Here is a 15476-nt window from a genome sequence, read left to right as displayed (position 1 = left end):
ATCACTTTCCCTAGTCTATGGCAAAGGACTCCACCTAACCTGATACACAATGGTCTTCTTTAGAAATCTGTCCAAGCTGTCCATCAACTTTCTAGATTATTATGCTACAGTCACTGCCCTAATACGTCCGACCAAAGAGCCTCTCCAATACATCATACATCAAGCTGCTTGAAAAATGAGAAAGTGGGCATATTATGTGAACACGAGTGTCCTGCCTGGTTGTGTGAAATGCTAACAATTATTCTGCAGAAAGGCCCATTCTTTGAGAAGAACTCTCAAAATGTAAAATGTCAGAATCTTTTCAAGAGCCAACCTGAATACTAACTAGAGGAAATTGCATTTTATTGTTCCTAATTTTGACACTAGAGGAAATCTTCTGAGCTTTGGGTTTCATTCATGGAAGGAAGTTTAAATGGGGAGTCAGTCATATAATAAAATGGAGGTGTTTGGTTAAGAGGTGATAGAAGAAAATGAGCGGAAGGGGTTATAGACACAATATGTCACACCAGTAGGTTGCATACATTAGCAGAATGCAACAGAAAGAAACTAGTAGATAATAATAATATATGAGGCAATTCCATTTATATTACTGTATGTTAGAAAGGTCTATAGACAGGCAAAGTTAGCCTGGAGGTCAAGCAAACGGAGGAGGAGAAAAAGGACTTGGGGGGGGGGGGGGAGTTAAAAATGAGTACAGGGAGACAGAGAGATGGAGTAAGGCATTTTAAAAGAACTGAGTAAGCAATTCTTAGCAGGGAAAAAAATTACAATAAAAGGGCTATGGAAGAAGCAGAAAATGATCTTGAGGGGCAAGTGCCAAGGCCAAAGAGTGCTGCTTGTTGTAATTAGCAGATCCACCCAGTGGAGAGGTATCTACATCTGAACTTTTTAAATACTCTGTGTAAGAACATATAACAGGCAGATTTTATCTGAATACCAAAACATACCACATAGCACCCCAAGTGTGTTCAATTTAAGAAAATTGTCTTAGGGGAAAGTCAGTCACAGTCTGTAAAGAGGTTATTTAACCTTTGTCAAAACAATCTTTAGATTTTACAAAATACAAAACTTTCCTGATCCTCCCATGTCTAGCACCACTGGCTTACAGTAAAGTGATAACCCAGAAAAAGCAACACTCGGTAGACAGCTTGACCTAATTTTGTAATGTCAATGAGTAAATAAATAGTGAGAAATATGTGTTAGTGCATAAAACACAATAGCTGTACAGCCCCAAATGAGAAAGATGATTTTAATAGTGCTTACCCATGTACTCAGGTGTGCAGATGCAGTCATACTTGCCTATCTGGTTCAGGCATGTAGCTCCATTCAAGCAAGGATCTGAAGCACATTCATTCACTTCTAGGTCACAATGCTTGCCTTGGTAGCCTGGGACACAGAAGCAGGAGTATCCATTGATTCCATCCCTGCACACTGCTCCATTGTGACAAGGATCAGAAATGCACTCATCAAAATCAGTTTCACAGAATGTACCTGTGTACCCTGCACTGCAAAGACAGGTAAGACCATCCATCCCATTCTGGCAAGTGCCTCTGTGTTGACAAAAGTTTGTGTCACACATACTGATGGCCATTTCACAGGTAGCTCCACTGTAGCCAGCAGGGCATTCACAAGTAAAGTTGAGGTTTCCTGAAGTGCTTAAACAAGTAGCATTTTGAAGACAAGGGCTTGAGGAGCAAGGATCATAGGTTTTATTGCAGTTTTCCCCCAAAATGTCAACTGATATGTCTGCACAATGGCAACTATCATCCTTAGCAGCAGCATCACATGTAGAGTTCTTTTGGCAAGAGTTTGACAGGCACCTGGAACCATTTCTTACACAAAGTGACTCTAGAAAAGAAACACAGAGATTACTGACCAGTAACTTCCAAAGCTACTACAGTAAACAAGATAAAAAGGAATTACAGATCTTACTGTAATCATGTTTCAAAATTTGCCACTCCTTCATAGGGGGAGGAAAATACAGGTGGCACCTTAGTGATGAATAATTCAGTACAAATTTTAAAAAACTTTACCACAGAATGAACAGAGTATAATTTCCTATTTATCTTCTCTTCATGGAATCATTTTCAGAGATCCCTTCATTCACCTTTGAATGCAGCCACTGTGGGAGGGCATGAGGACATGATATCTCTTTGAGTACAGTGAGTATTCAAGTACAATGATACCTTGTAAATCATGTTTGCACACCTAACAGTGCTACCATTTGTGTAGCACCCTGGTTGAGAATCACTGGTCTATACAATGATTATAGCGTGAGTGAGCAAAATTTCTCGTGCTTTAAGTTAGCTATATGGAAGACCAATAACAATGAAGCCTCAGGGTACAGGGTTCAGCTGCCAAATTCAGGGTCTCACTCAGGCGAATCTAAGAAAGTCTACACATGCTCAATTACACATCCCAAGTGCCATAGGATCCTGACTGATCAGTGAAAACAGAACATAGGTTCTGCCTCTTACCCAAAAGTCAGGACCACTACTACCATGTTGTCCCTATCATTACCTGACGTGCCAATTCCACAGAAATAGTACCACCATTAGCACCACCTCCTGCAGCACTTCAGAATTCTTTCTTCCAAGTCTGATTCCACCCTGACACACACACAGGCACACAGACGTAGTGTGTGTGTGTGTGTGTGTGTGTGTGTGTGTGTATGACATATATAAGGATACATTGTCCAGTGCATGCCTAAGGAAAACATTTAAGTGGGTGTTAATGTCCATCTATAGTCAAGGACTATGAATGGGGATGACCTACTACAGTGTTACGTCTTGTTCTTTTATATGGCTGACTTGGAGCAACAATTATGGGCCTTTGTACACGCAACAAAATTGGCCTGTAAAGTGGCTTAATTGCCCTTTTGCACCACTTTAATGGCATTGCTATTTACTTGCTCAGCGGCATATTCCACTGTAATGGCGTTGCTATTTACATGCTCGGTGGCATATTCTGCTTTAAATGACTTTGTTACATAGCAAGGTAAAACCCATCCGAGGTATTTTAGTTTGTTACATAAAGTGCAATGGTGCATGGGGTGCTGGAAGTCGACGTGCTTGGCTAAGCTCAGGTGTGGCGGGCTTCCAGAACCTTGTGCACCATCCCCACTGCCTTTTCCTGCTGCTAGCACACCAAGGAGTTGCCCAGGGGATGCCTCAGCCACAGAGGGAAGCACTGAGCCCTGCACAGCTCAGGCAGGCAGGCAGGCTCCAGGAGAAAAAAAAAAAAGATCAAGCTCCTTGCCACTTTTTTTTTTTAAGTCTAGCCTGTCTGCAGGAGCTGCCACTGGGTCACACAGCCCCTGAGCTGTGGGGGGACCCTGGTGCTTCCCTCTATCATGGTAGTGCCCTCTGGGACTGCCCAGGCTGGGTACCATCTGGGGGGGGGGGGGTGCTGCCACCATGGAGGGAAGTGCTGGGGTCCCCCACAGCTCAGGGATTGCTTGGCCCACTGGCAGCTCCCACCCCCACTGTAGGAGAGGTAGGTAGGCTTTAAGGATCAGGCCCCCTAACCATTGTGTACATACCAAGGGGGTGTAGTTTGGTTTAGTTCTCCCTAAATTGAAATGGTGGGAACAGTGACTTTTAAAAAAAAAAACACCATTTCAATTTAGGGAGAACTAAACCAAACTAAACACCCGTTGCGTGTACAAACACCCTATAAGTCCAGTTTAAAGTTAGTTAACCAGTCTAATGCTCTTGAGGAAAGGGAATGTATCTCTGCAATGCCACCATCAAACTTGTATAGAGGGCAGAATGTTGTTATGTGGTCCATAGTTTGATCACGTTGCCACAGTCACATTCTGCAGAACTCCTAATATACCACTTGCGCATTAAGTGACCATAGTGGCCGTGCCAGTGTTAGGTAATTTTAACATAGGCTTCAGACAATAACAGATTAAATGATACAGTTAGTGATGGCCAACAAGAAAGAAGGCGCACAGAAAAGGTGACATCATATGACAGTATTAACTTAAATCCTTGTATATATTATTTAAACTTAATGGTAGTATTGAAAAAATCAGATTTAAAATGCTATGATTACCATAATATTGAATACACCTTCTTTTTCACAACCAGCTTTCATCATACTGTGAAGAAATACTTTTATATCCAGTGAACATTTGAGTGTCACTGTATTTTTTCAGTTATGACAATAACATCCCTGGAAATGTACAGTATTCTGGAATCAAAATAAAAGCAGTAAAACTGTAAGCAAATTTTCTGCATACTGGAGGGAAAAAATATCCATTTGTACAACAGAAAAAAATAAATGCTGTCATATCTTAGCTGAGAAACTATGAAATAAATCTGAACAGCCCCTTCAGAAAAAGGCTAGTAATTCAAAAGAGAAAAGATGCATGTGTGTTGGATGATACAAATTGTATTAAACAATCTGCGTTCAAGTCCTGGTCTGATATATATTATTTTGGTCTTTTTTCCTTTCATTTTCTGCTCTGTTCTGGAGCCTTCTTTAGAATTATGCTTTATTTCTTGTATTGTAGTTATTTGAAGATGAATAGTAAAATATTATGTATAATAATGTACTGTTTATAATATGTGTGTGTGGTGTCTTTTTAAGGAAAATTCAGGCATAGATACAACCAGTCTCTAGTTTCTGCCTGGATCATGGGACTGGGAGGTCCAGCAAGCAGGTAACTTGCAGATAGGCATGCTTGGAGATGCATAGAAGGCAGGCTGGCCTCAATTGGGGGGCAGAGGGGTGGATGATAGGAGGGTATTAACAAGGTAATTACTGTGCTGAAAGGCTCATCATCATCAATAACTGGGATGAAAAAATAGATCAACAGTGATTCCCTGCTGAAAAAAAAAGTGCTACAGTAGAGCAATGGCAGGCTAGAAAAATTCATCAAGACCTAAGGTATTTCCCTGTGAAAAAGAAGCCAAGAACATAGCTTGGAGGAACTTGACTAAAGAGGTCTAAGAAAAGTCTAAGGGAAAGTCTGGTCAAGGGGAATATGATTTAGGCAGAGGGTTTAATCAGGTGTTTTACAGGTTAGGGTCCCTGGCATAGGTCTTAGATACAGGAAGCCAGAATATCCTAACATTTCAACTGTGCTATCTGAAATATGTATGCTGATACTCTGATAAATGGCTTATCAGTCCATTTTGCCATCTGGTGCTGTGGGAAGATGGACTTCGCAAAATCTTTGAATTCAGGGATAAATAACATTTTATCTTGTAAAGAACAAAGGAGTATCTGATAAATGGGACAGGAATTAGCCTCTGATATAAAGGAGAAGGGAATTTCTACACTAAGGTCACTAGCAAGGATTAATCAGCCGTGGAGAACAGAAGACTTTTGAGGCTAGTTATTAAGAACAAAAGCAGTGATACTGGGTAATATATGCCCGAGGGGGGGGGGGAGGTTCTTTCTTTCTTTAGACTTTCTGTTTTTGCCTTGGAAGGAGAGGACTTTTGCCTTCTCAAGAGTGAAAAAAACCTAAGATAGCCTTACTCGCTCAGAAAAGACTGCCTACAGTACTGTAGATATGGTAGTGTTTCTGGACATTGGAGAGGTAAGTCGTGTCCCATCATGTGGTATCCTATTCATAAGATGTGCATAGCCATAGCATAATACGCCGCTTAGGGAAATTTGGGGAATCTGTCAGGACTATCAATAGATAAAACTGTTGACCTGAAGACCAATTTATTGCCTGCTAAAACAAGTCATCAGCACTGGGATTATACTGCTCTGCTATATTAATTGTGACTATGGTTTGACCCCAAACAACACAGACCTTAAAAGCTGCCTGCAAATGGAAAAAAGTGGTTTTTGTCTTTTGTTTCTTTATGATGCATAAAGAAGGTCTGAAAGGTTTTTGGTTTTGTTTTTTAACTAATTTCTGTGTGTATATATTTATGCATCTTTAAGAGGTGCTGGAAAGTGTGGGGGAGTGGGTATTTCAGAAAAACTACATTTTTTATTACCTGACTTGGAGGAGTAGGAGGAAAAAAATGAGAGCTTTTCTCCCAGTTTTTGTCAGGAATGTGAATTAAATATTTATGAATAAAAACAGTAACCTCCCCCCCTAGAGTTCTAATCAGCCCGTTAAAAAAAAGTCTCTGGTCATATCGGTTGCTCAGTCTGTTATGGAGTTACTGGTTGCAATGCCATTCTTAAGGTTAGGATTTACACTAAGATCAGGAATTCAACCTTCCTGTTATACACAAAAATGATAGTATATTCTCCCAAACATAGATTTACTGAGTAGTGTTCATTATTTTACAAATTACAAGGAAATCTGCTAATTATAGTTAAAATTAATTAAACTGGGTTTCTAAAGAAATCTAGCATCTGTCACTTTTCTTTTGACCAAATGATCTTTATAACAAATTAATATGTTTAGCAAACTGTATATATTTAAAATTCATCGAAATAGTATTATTGGATACACTTGAAGAATTTGGCTGTGATTAAATTATTAGGATTTGTATCTGATTACTTGACTATACGTGCTATAAGAGGGTCAGGTCAATTGACTCAGTTAATCAGAACCATTCTTATAAAGTAGTATTGCCCAACTTATCTGGCTCTGTGGGCCCAATCTGGCCCATGTGGCTCCCCAGGTGTCTGGGTATTTGATAACAGGATGAGTGACAGCAGTATTAATTCATATAATCATAAAATCTTAGAGAAGTAGGGCTGGAAGAGACCTCCAGAGGTCATCTAGTCTAAGTTCCTGCCTGAGGCAGGATCATCTCTATCCAAACCATCCTATCCACTCCATATTCTAAACTTAACGTAAGAGTACCGTCAATCCTGACACAACACAGACATAATATCCTAATTTGCCACAGGTAAACCAGGGGAACCATGGCAGCCAATGCTCTGCTTCTATAAAAGGTTGTCAATATATGTTGAAGAGGTCCCAAGTAGAAAGCCGTGCTCCCCACTGCAGAGGAAAGCAAAAAAAAACCCCGCAGTCCATACCAAACTGACCATTGATAACATTTCTTCTTGACCTCCAAATATGGTAATCAGTCTGAATGTGAGCTGAGGGGCAAGACTCTTCAGCCAGGACCCTCCAGCTTTGTTCCCAGCAGCAGCATTGGCACACCCCAGTCTAAATCCCCATCCTTGGCTATGGCCAACACTCAGTGCCTCTGAGGCTAAAAGACACCCTGATGCATGTAGCAGAAAGGTGGGGTGAGCACAGACAGCAGGAGTGGGGGCTAATAGAGCTTAGCACCCCCAAACATGGGGCAGCAGTAGGGCTGCAAAGCAGCCCAGCAGAGGGCTTCTGGTGGCTGCAGCAGGGCAGGGGAGGGAGTGGGGATGGGGCTTAGGGCTGGGGGGGGGCAGCAGCCCCAGTGAGGTGCAGGACTGAGCTGTGAGCGGCTTGTCTGGGTGGTGCAGCTCCTGTTGCTACACACACCCCAGGAGTCATGGGGGCATATGTCCCTGGATCTGCATGGGGCAGGGCAGGCTGCTGCTGCAGGCTGGGACTGCGGCTGAGACCAGGATTGTATCAGGCTCTTCCTGGGGATGACTTGGAGCAGGGCAGGGCAGGGCAGGGCAGGGCAGGGCAAGTGCAGCGGTCCCAGGGCCTCTGTCCCCTCCAACCCAGAGGCGCAGATGAGGCTGGCCCCGCTCCGGCTCTGGACCCCCCCAGGTGGTGTGGGGCCAGGGCTGGGGCTGAGGCCAGGGCCAGTGTAGGGAGGCAGCTGAGGCCAGTATGGGGTTGGGGGATGGCAGATTTGTTGGGGCAGGAGGTGCCAGCACTGGGCAATGACCCCGGGTGCAGGGGAAGGGATGGCATGGGTGCAGCGGGCTCCAGCCCCAATCCCAATTCTGGGCCTGGCTCTGCTCTGCTCCCTCCCAATCCCTGCCCGGTCACAGCCCCAGCCCCACTCCCACTCCCTCCCCCCCCAGCCCTTTCCCCTCCCCTCGCAGACTTTCCTGCCTGGGGGTGTTGGGCCATGCACACACTCAGCCCCCCCTCCCCCCATATTTTTCTTCCTCCACCTATGCGGGGGTGGGAGGGGAGAGGCAACCAGCAAAACGCAGAAGTATGAGAAATACCCATAGTAGAACATAGGCATAGCTATGCCTAAATCATTCTCAGCCAGTGGTTGTCCAACCTCTTCTTGAAAACCTCCAGTGATAGAGAGTCCACAAACTTCCCTAGGCAGTCTATTCCACTGCCTCACTGTTCTAACTGAAGAAGTTTTTCCTGATATTCAAGGTAAACTTACTTTGCTGCAACTTCAAGCCATTGGTCTGTGTCCCCTTCTCTGCAGCGAGAGAAAAGGTGCTTTTCCTCTTCTTTATGGCAGCCCTTCAAGTATTTGAAGACTGCTATCATGTCCCCTCTTAAATGCCTTCTCCACAAGGTGAAGCTGCCTAGCTCCTTCAGTCTCTCCTTTGTATGACTTACTTTCAAGCCCTTGATCATCTTTGCTGCCTGCCTCTGGACCCTAACTTCTCCATGTTCATTTTAAAATGTTGACCTCAGAACTGCTCACAGTAATCCAGATGAGGCCTCTGGGAGCCATGGCAATTAATGCTGCCACCACTCCCCCCACTGCCAAATTTCTGGACCCACTGAGAGCCCCACGGGCCAAGGTGAACAGGGCTCCATGTGCTGTTTCTTGGTCACTCCTATTCTAGAGCTTATCAGAATGCAACAATTCTGTTGGTTGTAATGACTTTCTGTCACTGCTCTTTATTAGTTTGGCGATGACGTGCTAGTTTTGGCATCAGTATTTGTAAAGTGCTGAGGCAGCATTGCTGGGGGAGAAAATGGAAGAGGACTAAGGGACCCTTTAAGCATTGATGACATGATACTGTAAATGAAAACAAACAAGTACAACTCCTTCCTGGGATGACACTATGATGGTGGGGATCATGGAATATAAAACAATGAAATGCGTCTTTAAAGATCAGTTCCATCTAGTCTGAGACACAAACACTAAAATACTTTAATCATAATGGTATTGTTGCTTAATGTCGTAACTACTTTCCGAGTTACAGTGTGTGCCCTGATTTCCTCCATCTTCCCCATGGGGAAAGTAAGCTGTGCACCTTTTTTTTTTTGGTGCAGATTACTTCCCCCTCTGTAATAGATCTGTGCAGTAGGAACAATAGAGCTCAAGCTCAGTGCTTACCCTCCCTGGGGAGTGTCCCCTGGAACCTGATCTCCCCTCAAGCTGAGACCCATGGCAGAGGGTAAGAAGGCACAAGTGCAAAGACTGCCTCAGGTTGAGCACTAAACAGCTGCTGCTAAGAGATTTCTGGCACAATTAACATGGAAAGGAGTAGAGGAGGAAAAATGTTAATGTTGGGAGCTAGATTTTATTGTTGCATAGAGGATAACCCCATGAGTCCTCATATGCTTTGAGCTATGTTCTGTAGAGAATGAGCCTTTTTTCCATGGCTGACCAATTAAGAACATTTAAGCAGTGACCCTCTCTGGCAGAGATTCTTAGAATTAATGTTTAACATTAGAAAAAATAAAATGAAATGCTGATCACAGTAAATCTACTCTGACTGACACATAAAGTAATTATCAGTCCTTTTAAAGCATCATGTTACTAGAAAAATTACTGCCAAATATTTTACTCTGTGGTTAAAGTCTTTGAATGTGAGACACTTGGCACTACACTTAGAAGATGAAAGGTTCTCTCAGGGTTTTGCCTACTAAATTCTTTGTCTGCAGTAAAGCTTGCCACCTACTGGCTAATCTCCAGTACTACTAGCAAAAATGTAAATAATCCATAACTTGATTGGAATGGAATTGGAACAAATTATCAATTTATCACATTCAGCGGTCAGAATAATCTCTACTTATGCCACAAGTTAATGTTGCTTCTAAGACTGTGAGTTGCAGCCACATGCACCTGAGGGTAAAGTTAAATTAATAGGAAAATCAGTGGAACTGGAGATTTTAAGGTGAGATTTCAAAGGATGATTTCAAAGTAATTTAGCACAATTCTACTGATATTCAAATGGAATTTAGCTTTTGTTATATGCACCCCTGAATATTATGCTTCAAGAAAATCAGCTTCTTTTAAATTTTGTCCTGTTCGGAGAACTACAGAGTTTTATATTCTCTTGGCAACATAGAAAACTCTTCTGGTTCATTAAAAGCACAATTAAAGAGGAATAAAATAAGTATTTGAATTTAAAAATATTATCTTTGTTTATAATAGTATAATGTAAATGTAATGAAAATACGTAAATAAATTATTCCCTCTGCATGAATTGTCCTCAGGCCTTATTTTAGCAAGAAAACAATCTAATAGCTTCCCACATTGAATTATTTTAGGTCATTGTTATCTTCTCCCTCTATCCTCCCACTCTTTACCCCTTAGTTACTACTATCTTACCACTGTGTACGTTGAATTATACAGCCACCTACAGGGATGCTGACTTCTTCTATACCCTTTGCCCCATACCACTCCGAATATTCATGGCAAAGACTCCTATAAATCCACATCTCTATTGTCCCTTAATTCATTGGGCACCAATCCCAACACTGAGTCACTCACCCAGCTGTGCTCTACACCAGTGATTTCCAACCATTTTTCATTTGTGGACCCCTAAAACATGTTGAATGGAGGTGCAGACCTTTTGAGAAATTGTGAATGGAAGTGCAGACCCCTTTGAATTGTAAGTGTGGGTATTCACATACTTTTGATTGAATATAGTCATCTTTTTCAGATCCCCTAGACAGTCTGTGGACCCCCAAGGGACCACATGTTGAAAACCAGTGCTCTACACACACCCTTCTCCCAACAGACTCTCAGCTGTTGAAGGGACAGATTCCAGGTGTAACATGGCTAGTGGTTTGGAAGAGGCCAGAAAATAAGTCAATGGGAATGACCTCTGCCTGTAGGAAAGGGTGATGCAATCTGTCTCTACTACATTTAGTCTCAAAATGTTTGCAAGGACCAGGTCTTTTGGAAGTCTTTTGTATACTGGAAAAATACTATGTTTGGCTATTGGTATAGGTTGGAGACTTGCCAGTTGCCAAAAGTTAAGGGCTTAAGCACTGGGATCTTAAGCATGGAGCTGGACAATTTAAAGATATAGGGCAAAAGTTTCAGCTCTGAGCTTTCCATCTTTCCCATATCATTTTGGCCTACTATCTACCTGGTTCCACCATAAATTTAGCAGTTCTGGGATTTTATAAAACCGCCTAGAGATGAACAATTGAGATTAGGCTAGTTGCTTTTAAAATCTAATAACAATATTTAAAAAATATACAGTTGTCTTCTATCCCAAACTCACAGTGCCTTAGAAACACAGTAAATATCATTAACCACAAGATGAACATGAGCCTGCAGTGCGATGCTGCGGCTAGTAAAGCTACCAAAACGCTGGCTTGCATCCATAGGTGCTTCTCAAGCAAATCCTGGGACGTCATTCTCCCCTTGTACTTGGCCTTAGTGAGGCTGCAGCTGGAATACTGCGTCCAGTTTTGGGCTCCACAATTCAAAAAGGATGTGGAGAAGTTTGAGAGAGTCCAGAGAAGAGCCACACACATGATCAGAGGTCAGGGAAGCAGACCCTACGATGACAGGCTGAGAGCCCTGGGGCTCTTTAGCCTGGAAAAGCGCAGGCTCAGGGGTGATCTGATGGCCACCTATAAGTTTATCAGGGGTGACCACCAGTATCTGGGGGAACGTTTGTTCACCAGAGCACCCCAAGGGATGACAACTAGGTCGAATGGTCATAAACTACTACAAGACCGTTTCAGGCTGGATATAAGGAAGAATGTCTTTACTGTCTGAGCCCCCAAGGTCTGGAACAGCCTGCCACCGGAGGTGGTTCAAGCGCCTACATTGAACACCTTCAAGAGCAAACTGGATGCTCATCTTGCTGGGATCCTATGACCTCAGCTGACTTCCTGCCTTTTGGGCAGGGGGCTGGACTCGATGATCTTCCGAGGTCCCTTCCAGCCCTAATATCTATGAAATCTATGAACCTTTGTTTATTGAAATGTACAAAGCTATAGAGTGAGTCAGCTGCAGAGTGAGGTTGGGAATCCAGATCTCCTGACCTTCATCTGTGCTCAGATCATTAGACTACAACAGCACTACATCATATTTTGCATTTCCATAGCATCTGCCACTGAGTATCTCACTGCTCTTTATTAATCATTTATTAGCAAGATAATTAGGAAAATGTTTTTATTCAAGTTAAACAAAACCAAGTCAAGCCAAATAAAACCAAGCCCTATGAATTTAGTTAGTAATCGGAAAGAAAATTAGAGCCATTGTTCTGGAGAAGTCTGTTGGATTGTTTTTAACATATTCATTCATGCAGTCACTCATACACATGTGTATACACTCACTTTTGTATCACTTTTAGCCAAGTCTACTTCTTTCTAGATGTATCTTTCTCTAGACTGTGGTTAAATAGTATAATAAATGCTGGAATTTTGTACTAAATGTCAGTCACTAAAGAGCCTGTTAATTACATTAACATGACCTGGAACTCACTTGAATACATTTGTTTGACATTAAGATCATAGGCATGTAGTGCTGGTAGGGACCTCAGCAGGTTGTTTAGTCCAGCCCCCTGCTCAAGGTAGGATCATCCATGACTAAACTACCCAGGCAAGTGTCTGTCCAACGTGCTCATCATAATTTCTGGGGAATCGAGAGTCCACAACTTCTTTAGGTAGCCTGTTCCAATGCTTGACCATTCTCATAGTAAAAAAGTTTTTCCTAAACTCCAAGCTAAATTTCTTCTGCTGCAGCTTAAGGCCATTGCTCCTAGTCCTGTCCTCTACAGCCACAGAGGAAAGGCAATCTCCATCCTCTTTATAATCCCTTCAGGTGTTTGAAGACTGTTATCAAATCCCTCATCAGTCTTCTCTTCTCCAGACTAAATAACCCTAGCCCTTTCAGCTTTTCCTCATAAGTCATGCTTCTCAGGGCTCTTATAATTTTTGCTTCTCTCTGCCTTACTCTTTCCAATCTGTTCACATCTTTCTTGCGGTGTAGGGCTCAAAACTGGACATAGTACTACACATGAAGCCCCACTAATGCTGAATAGAGTGGAAAAATCACTTCCCTTGATTTGCAAGTGACACTCCTATTATTATGCTGGGGTTTTTTGCGACAAGAACACACTGTTGGCGCACATTCAGTTTATAGGCCACAGTAACCCCTGGGTCCTTCTCTGTAGTACTGAAGCCTAGCCAATTATTCCCTAGTTTGTAAATGTACATGGAATTATTTTACCCAAGTGCAGGACTTGGCACTTGTCCCTGTTGAATTTGATCTGATCGATTTTCGACCATTTCTCCAGTTTATCCAGGTCATTCTGGATCTTGGTCTTGCCATCCAGAGAGGCTGCAATTTCACCCAATTTGGTGTCAAGTGTGCACTCGATCCCATCATTCATTCTTAAAAGAGTTTGTAAACCTCGCAGAAGATAACTACTGCTTGGATATGTTGATGCGTCTATGCTGCTATTGAGGGTCAGTCTAAGGCTATACTTAAACACCCATGCCACATCTTTGTGTGCTTCCCAACTCTTGAGTAGAGCTGTCTAGAAAGTAGTTTATTCAATACTTTTCTTTCTTGCTGTGCTTGGCTCTAGTTATGACCAATAGAGAGAGGAAGTGGGGTTCAGAAGGAATAGGGAGCTATGGGTTTCCTATTAGTGGACTTCATATGCTTGTGGCCTGTGACACCAGATAAATTCCAAACGCAGCAGGGGATGGAAAGCTAGGGGGTAGGTTTGACCTTAGACTCTGCTGCTCACATACCCTCCAATATCAGGCTAGATTCACCCACCTGAGGTTAGGGTTTTAAATATAGACAATCAGTGGCCATGAATGGATCCATAAGAGGGTAAAGTGGGGGACTGAAGTTATCCCCCTCCCGCTCCTGCTTTGGCTGTGCAGCACATACACAATGAGCTCTCTGAGCTCACTGGCTTATCAGCACAGCTTCTTCAGAACCAGAGATGACCCGAGCAGGGTGTGGGGCCCAGGGCAAATCAGCCTGTTTGGGGCCCTGCCCCCAGACATGAGGAAGCCAGTGGAGGATTCGGTTGGGAAGGGTGGTACTGAGCAGCCGAAGCTGCTGGATTCGGTGGCAGATTTGGTGTATGGGGGGTGGGGAGTGCCAAGCAGCCAGATGTGAAGCCAGCAGCAGCATGGAGTCACCATGGCTGCTCTGCCTGGCTCTGTGGGGCCCCCCAAAGCACAGGGCCTGGGGCGGTCACCCCGATTTGCACCCCCCGGGATAGCCCTGGCCAGAACCACTGCTTTGGCACAGCTGTGGAGCTCTGGGGGTGAATGCTGCCATCACTCACCCTACCCCCTTGCCCACTGCTGAATTCAGTGGCAAGGGAAAGAGTGGGTGGAGAGCAGTAGCAGCATTCACTTTCTGGGCTCTGGAGCTGCGTCAAAACAGTGGTTTCAGTAGAGGTTGCACTGACAGGCATGTCAGGTTTAAGGTCACCTCTAACTGTGAGTATAGGCCAGTGGTTCTCAACCTTTTTAGATCCCAGGCACCCCTCCAGAATTTCTCTGAACATAGCAGGACCACATTTCAAAAACTAATTTATTACAGTGCCTACCTCCTTGCATAGGGTCTGGACAGTGTGTGTGGGGCAAGGTGTGAGCTCTTATCTCCTCATGCAAGGGCCAGGCGGAGGAAGGAGGAGCAAGCACTTACCTCCTTGCATAGGGGCTGTGCAGGGGCCTTCTCTCACCCCACAACACCCTTAAAAGGATCTTGCAACACCCCAATTGAGAATCAACTTAGCCTTTAAGTCATCAGCACTGTCAAGTGTGTGATGTTTGAGAAAGATCGCCACCCCACAAATCTCAAAAGGACCTTCAGCCAACAAGGACACTCCTCCAGAGAGAGAGATCACACTTACCACGTGAAGATTTGTTTCAGTACAAAATGAAAATCCTAACAAATCGCACACCATTAGTTATACATATCACCCTTCCCTGGAACTTGCATGGAAAATCCTCAAACAATAGCAACCCATACTAGAAGAAGACCCAGTTCTTAAAGACATCTTTCCAGAACCACACATCCTAGCCTTTAAACAAGCACTGAAACTTGCTAACCTCATCACCAGAAGCAAACTCCCTATGACCCAAACCAAACCAAATGGATCCAGACCATGCTAGGGCAAGAAATGCAAAACCTGCCAACATCTCTTCACCACTCCCACAATAACTACACCCTACAACAGAACCATCACTATTCCTGGATCTTACACCTGCACTTCCAAAATGTTATACATCTTATCCCGTGCACTAAAGCCCTGATGGAAAATATGTAGGAGAAACAAAACAACAACTGCACACCAGAATGAATACACACTGAAAATTTATCAAAGACAAGAATACCTAATTAGCTGTGGGTGCACGCTTCTCACAAGACAAACGCTTCCTCTCCGATCTCTCAGTTCTAATCCTCAAAGTGAACTTACAAAACACCTTTCATGGACAAGCC

The 15476-nt window shown here is 43.4% G+C and overlaps 1 protein-coding gene across 1 annotated transcript in view; it reads right to left on the bottom strand.

Moving 5' to 3' along the window:
* The window catches only part of CRB1 (crumbs cell polarity complex component 1), a 138286-nt gene extending 124891 nt beyond the window's left edge, over positions 1 to 13395 (bottom strand). The window contains exons 1-2 of the mRNA XM_059729340.1: positions 13233 to 13395; positions 1264 to 1848 (exon numbers count right to left, since the gene is read on the bottom strand). Of these exons, the coding sequence (XP_059585323.1) occupies positions 1264 to 1848; positions 13233 to 13395 (748 nt within the window). The remainder of the gene's footprint in view (positions 1 to 1263; positions 1849 to 13232) is intronic.
* Between the last annotated feature and the right edge of the window lie 2081 nt (positions 13396 to 15476).

This window comes from Alligator mississippiensis, chromosome 5 (genome assembly GCF_030867095.1).
Source record: "Alligator mississippiensis isolate rAllMis1 chromosome 5, rAllMis1, whole genome shotgun sequence".
Classification (NCBI taxonomy): domain Eukaryota; kingdom Metazoa; phylum Chordata; order Crocodylia; family Alligatoridae; genus Alligator; species Alligator mississippiensis.
This window is presented reverse-complemented; position numbering and strand designations above follow the sequence as displayed.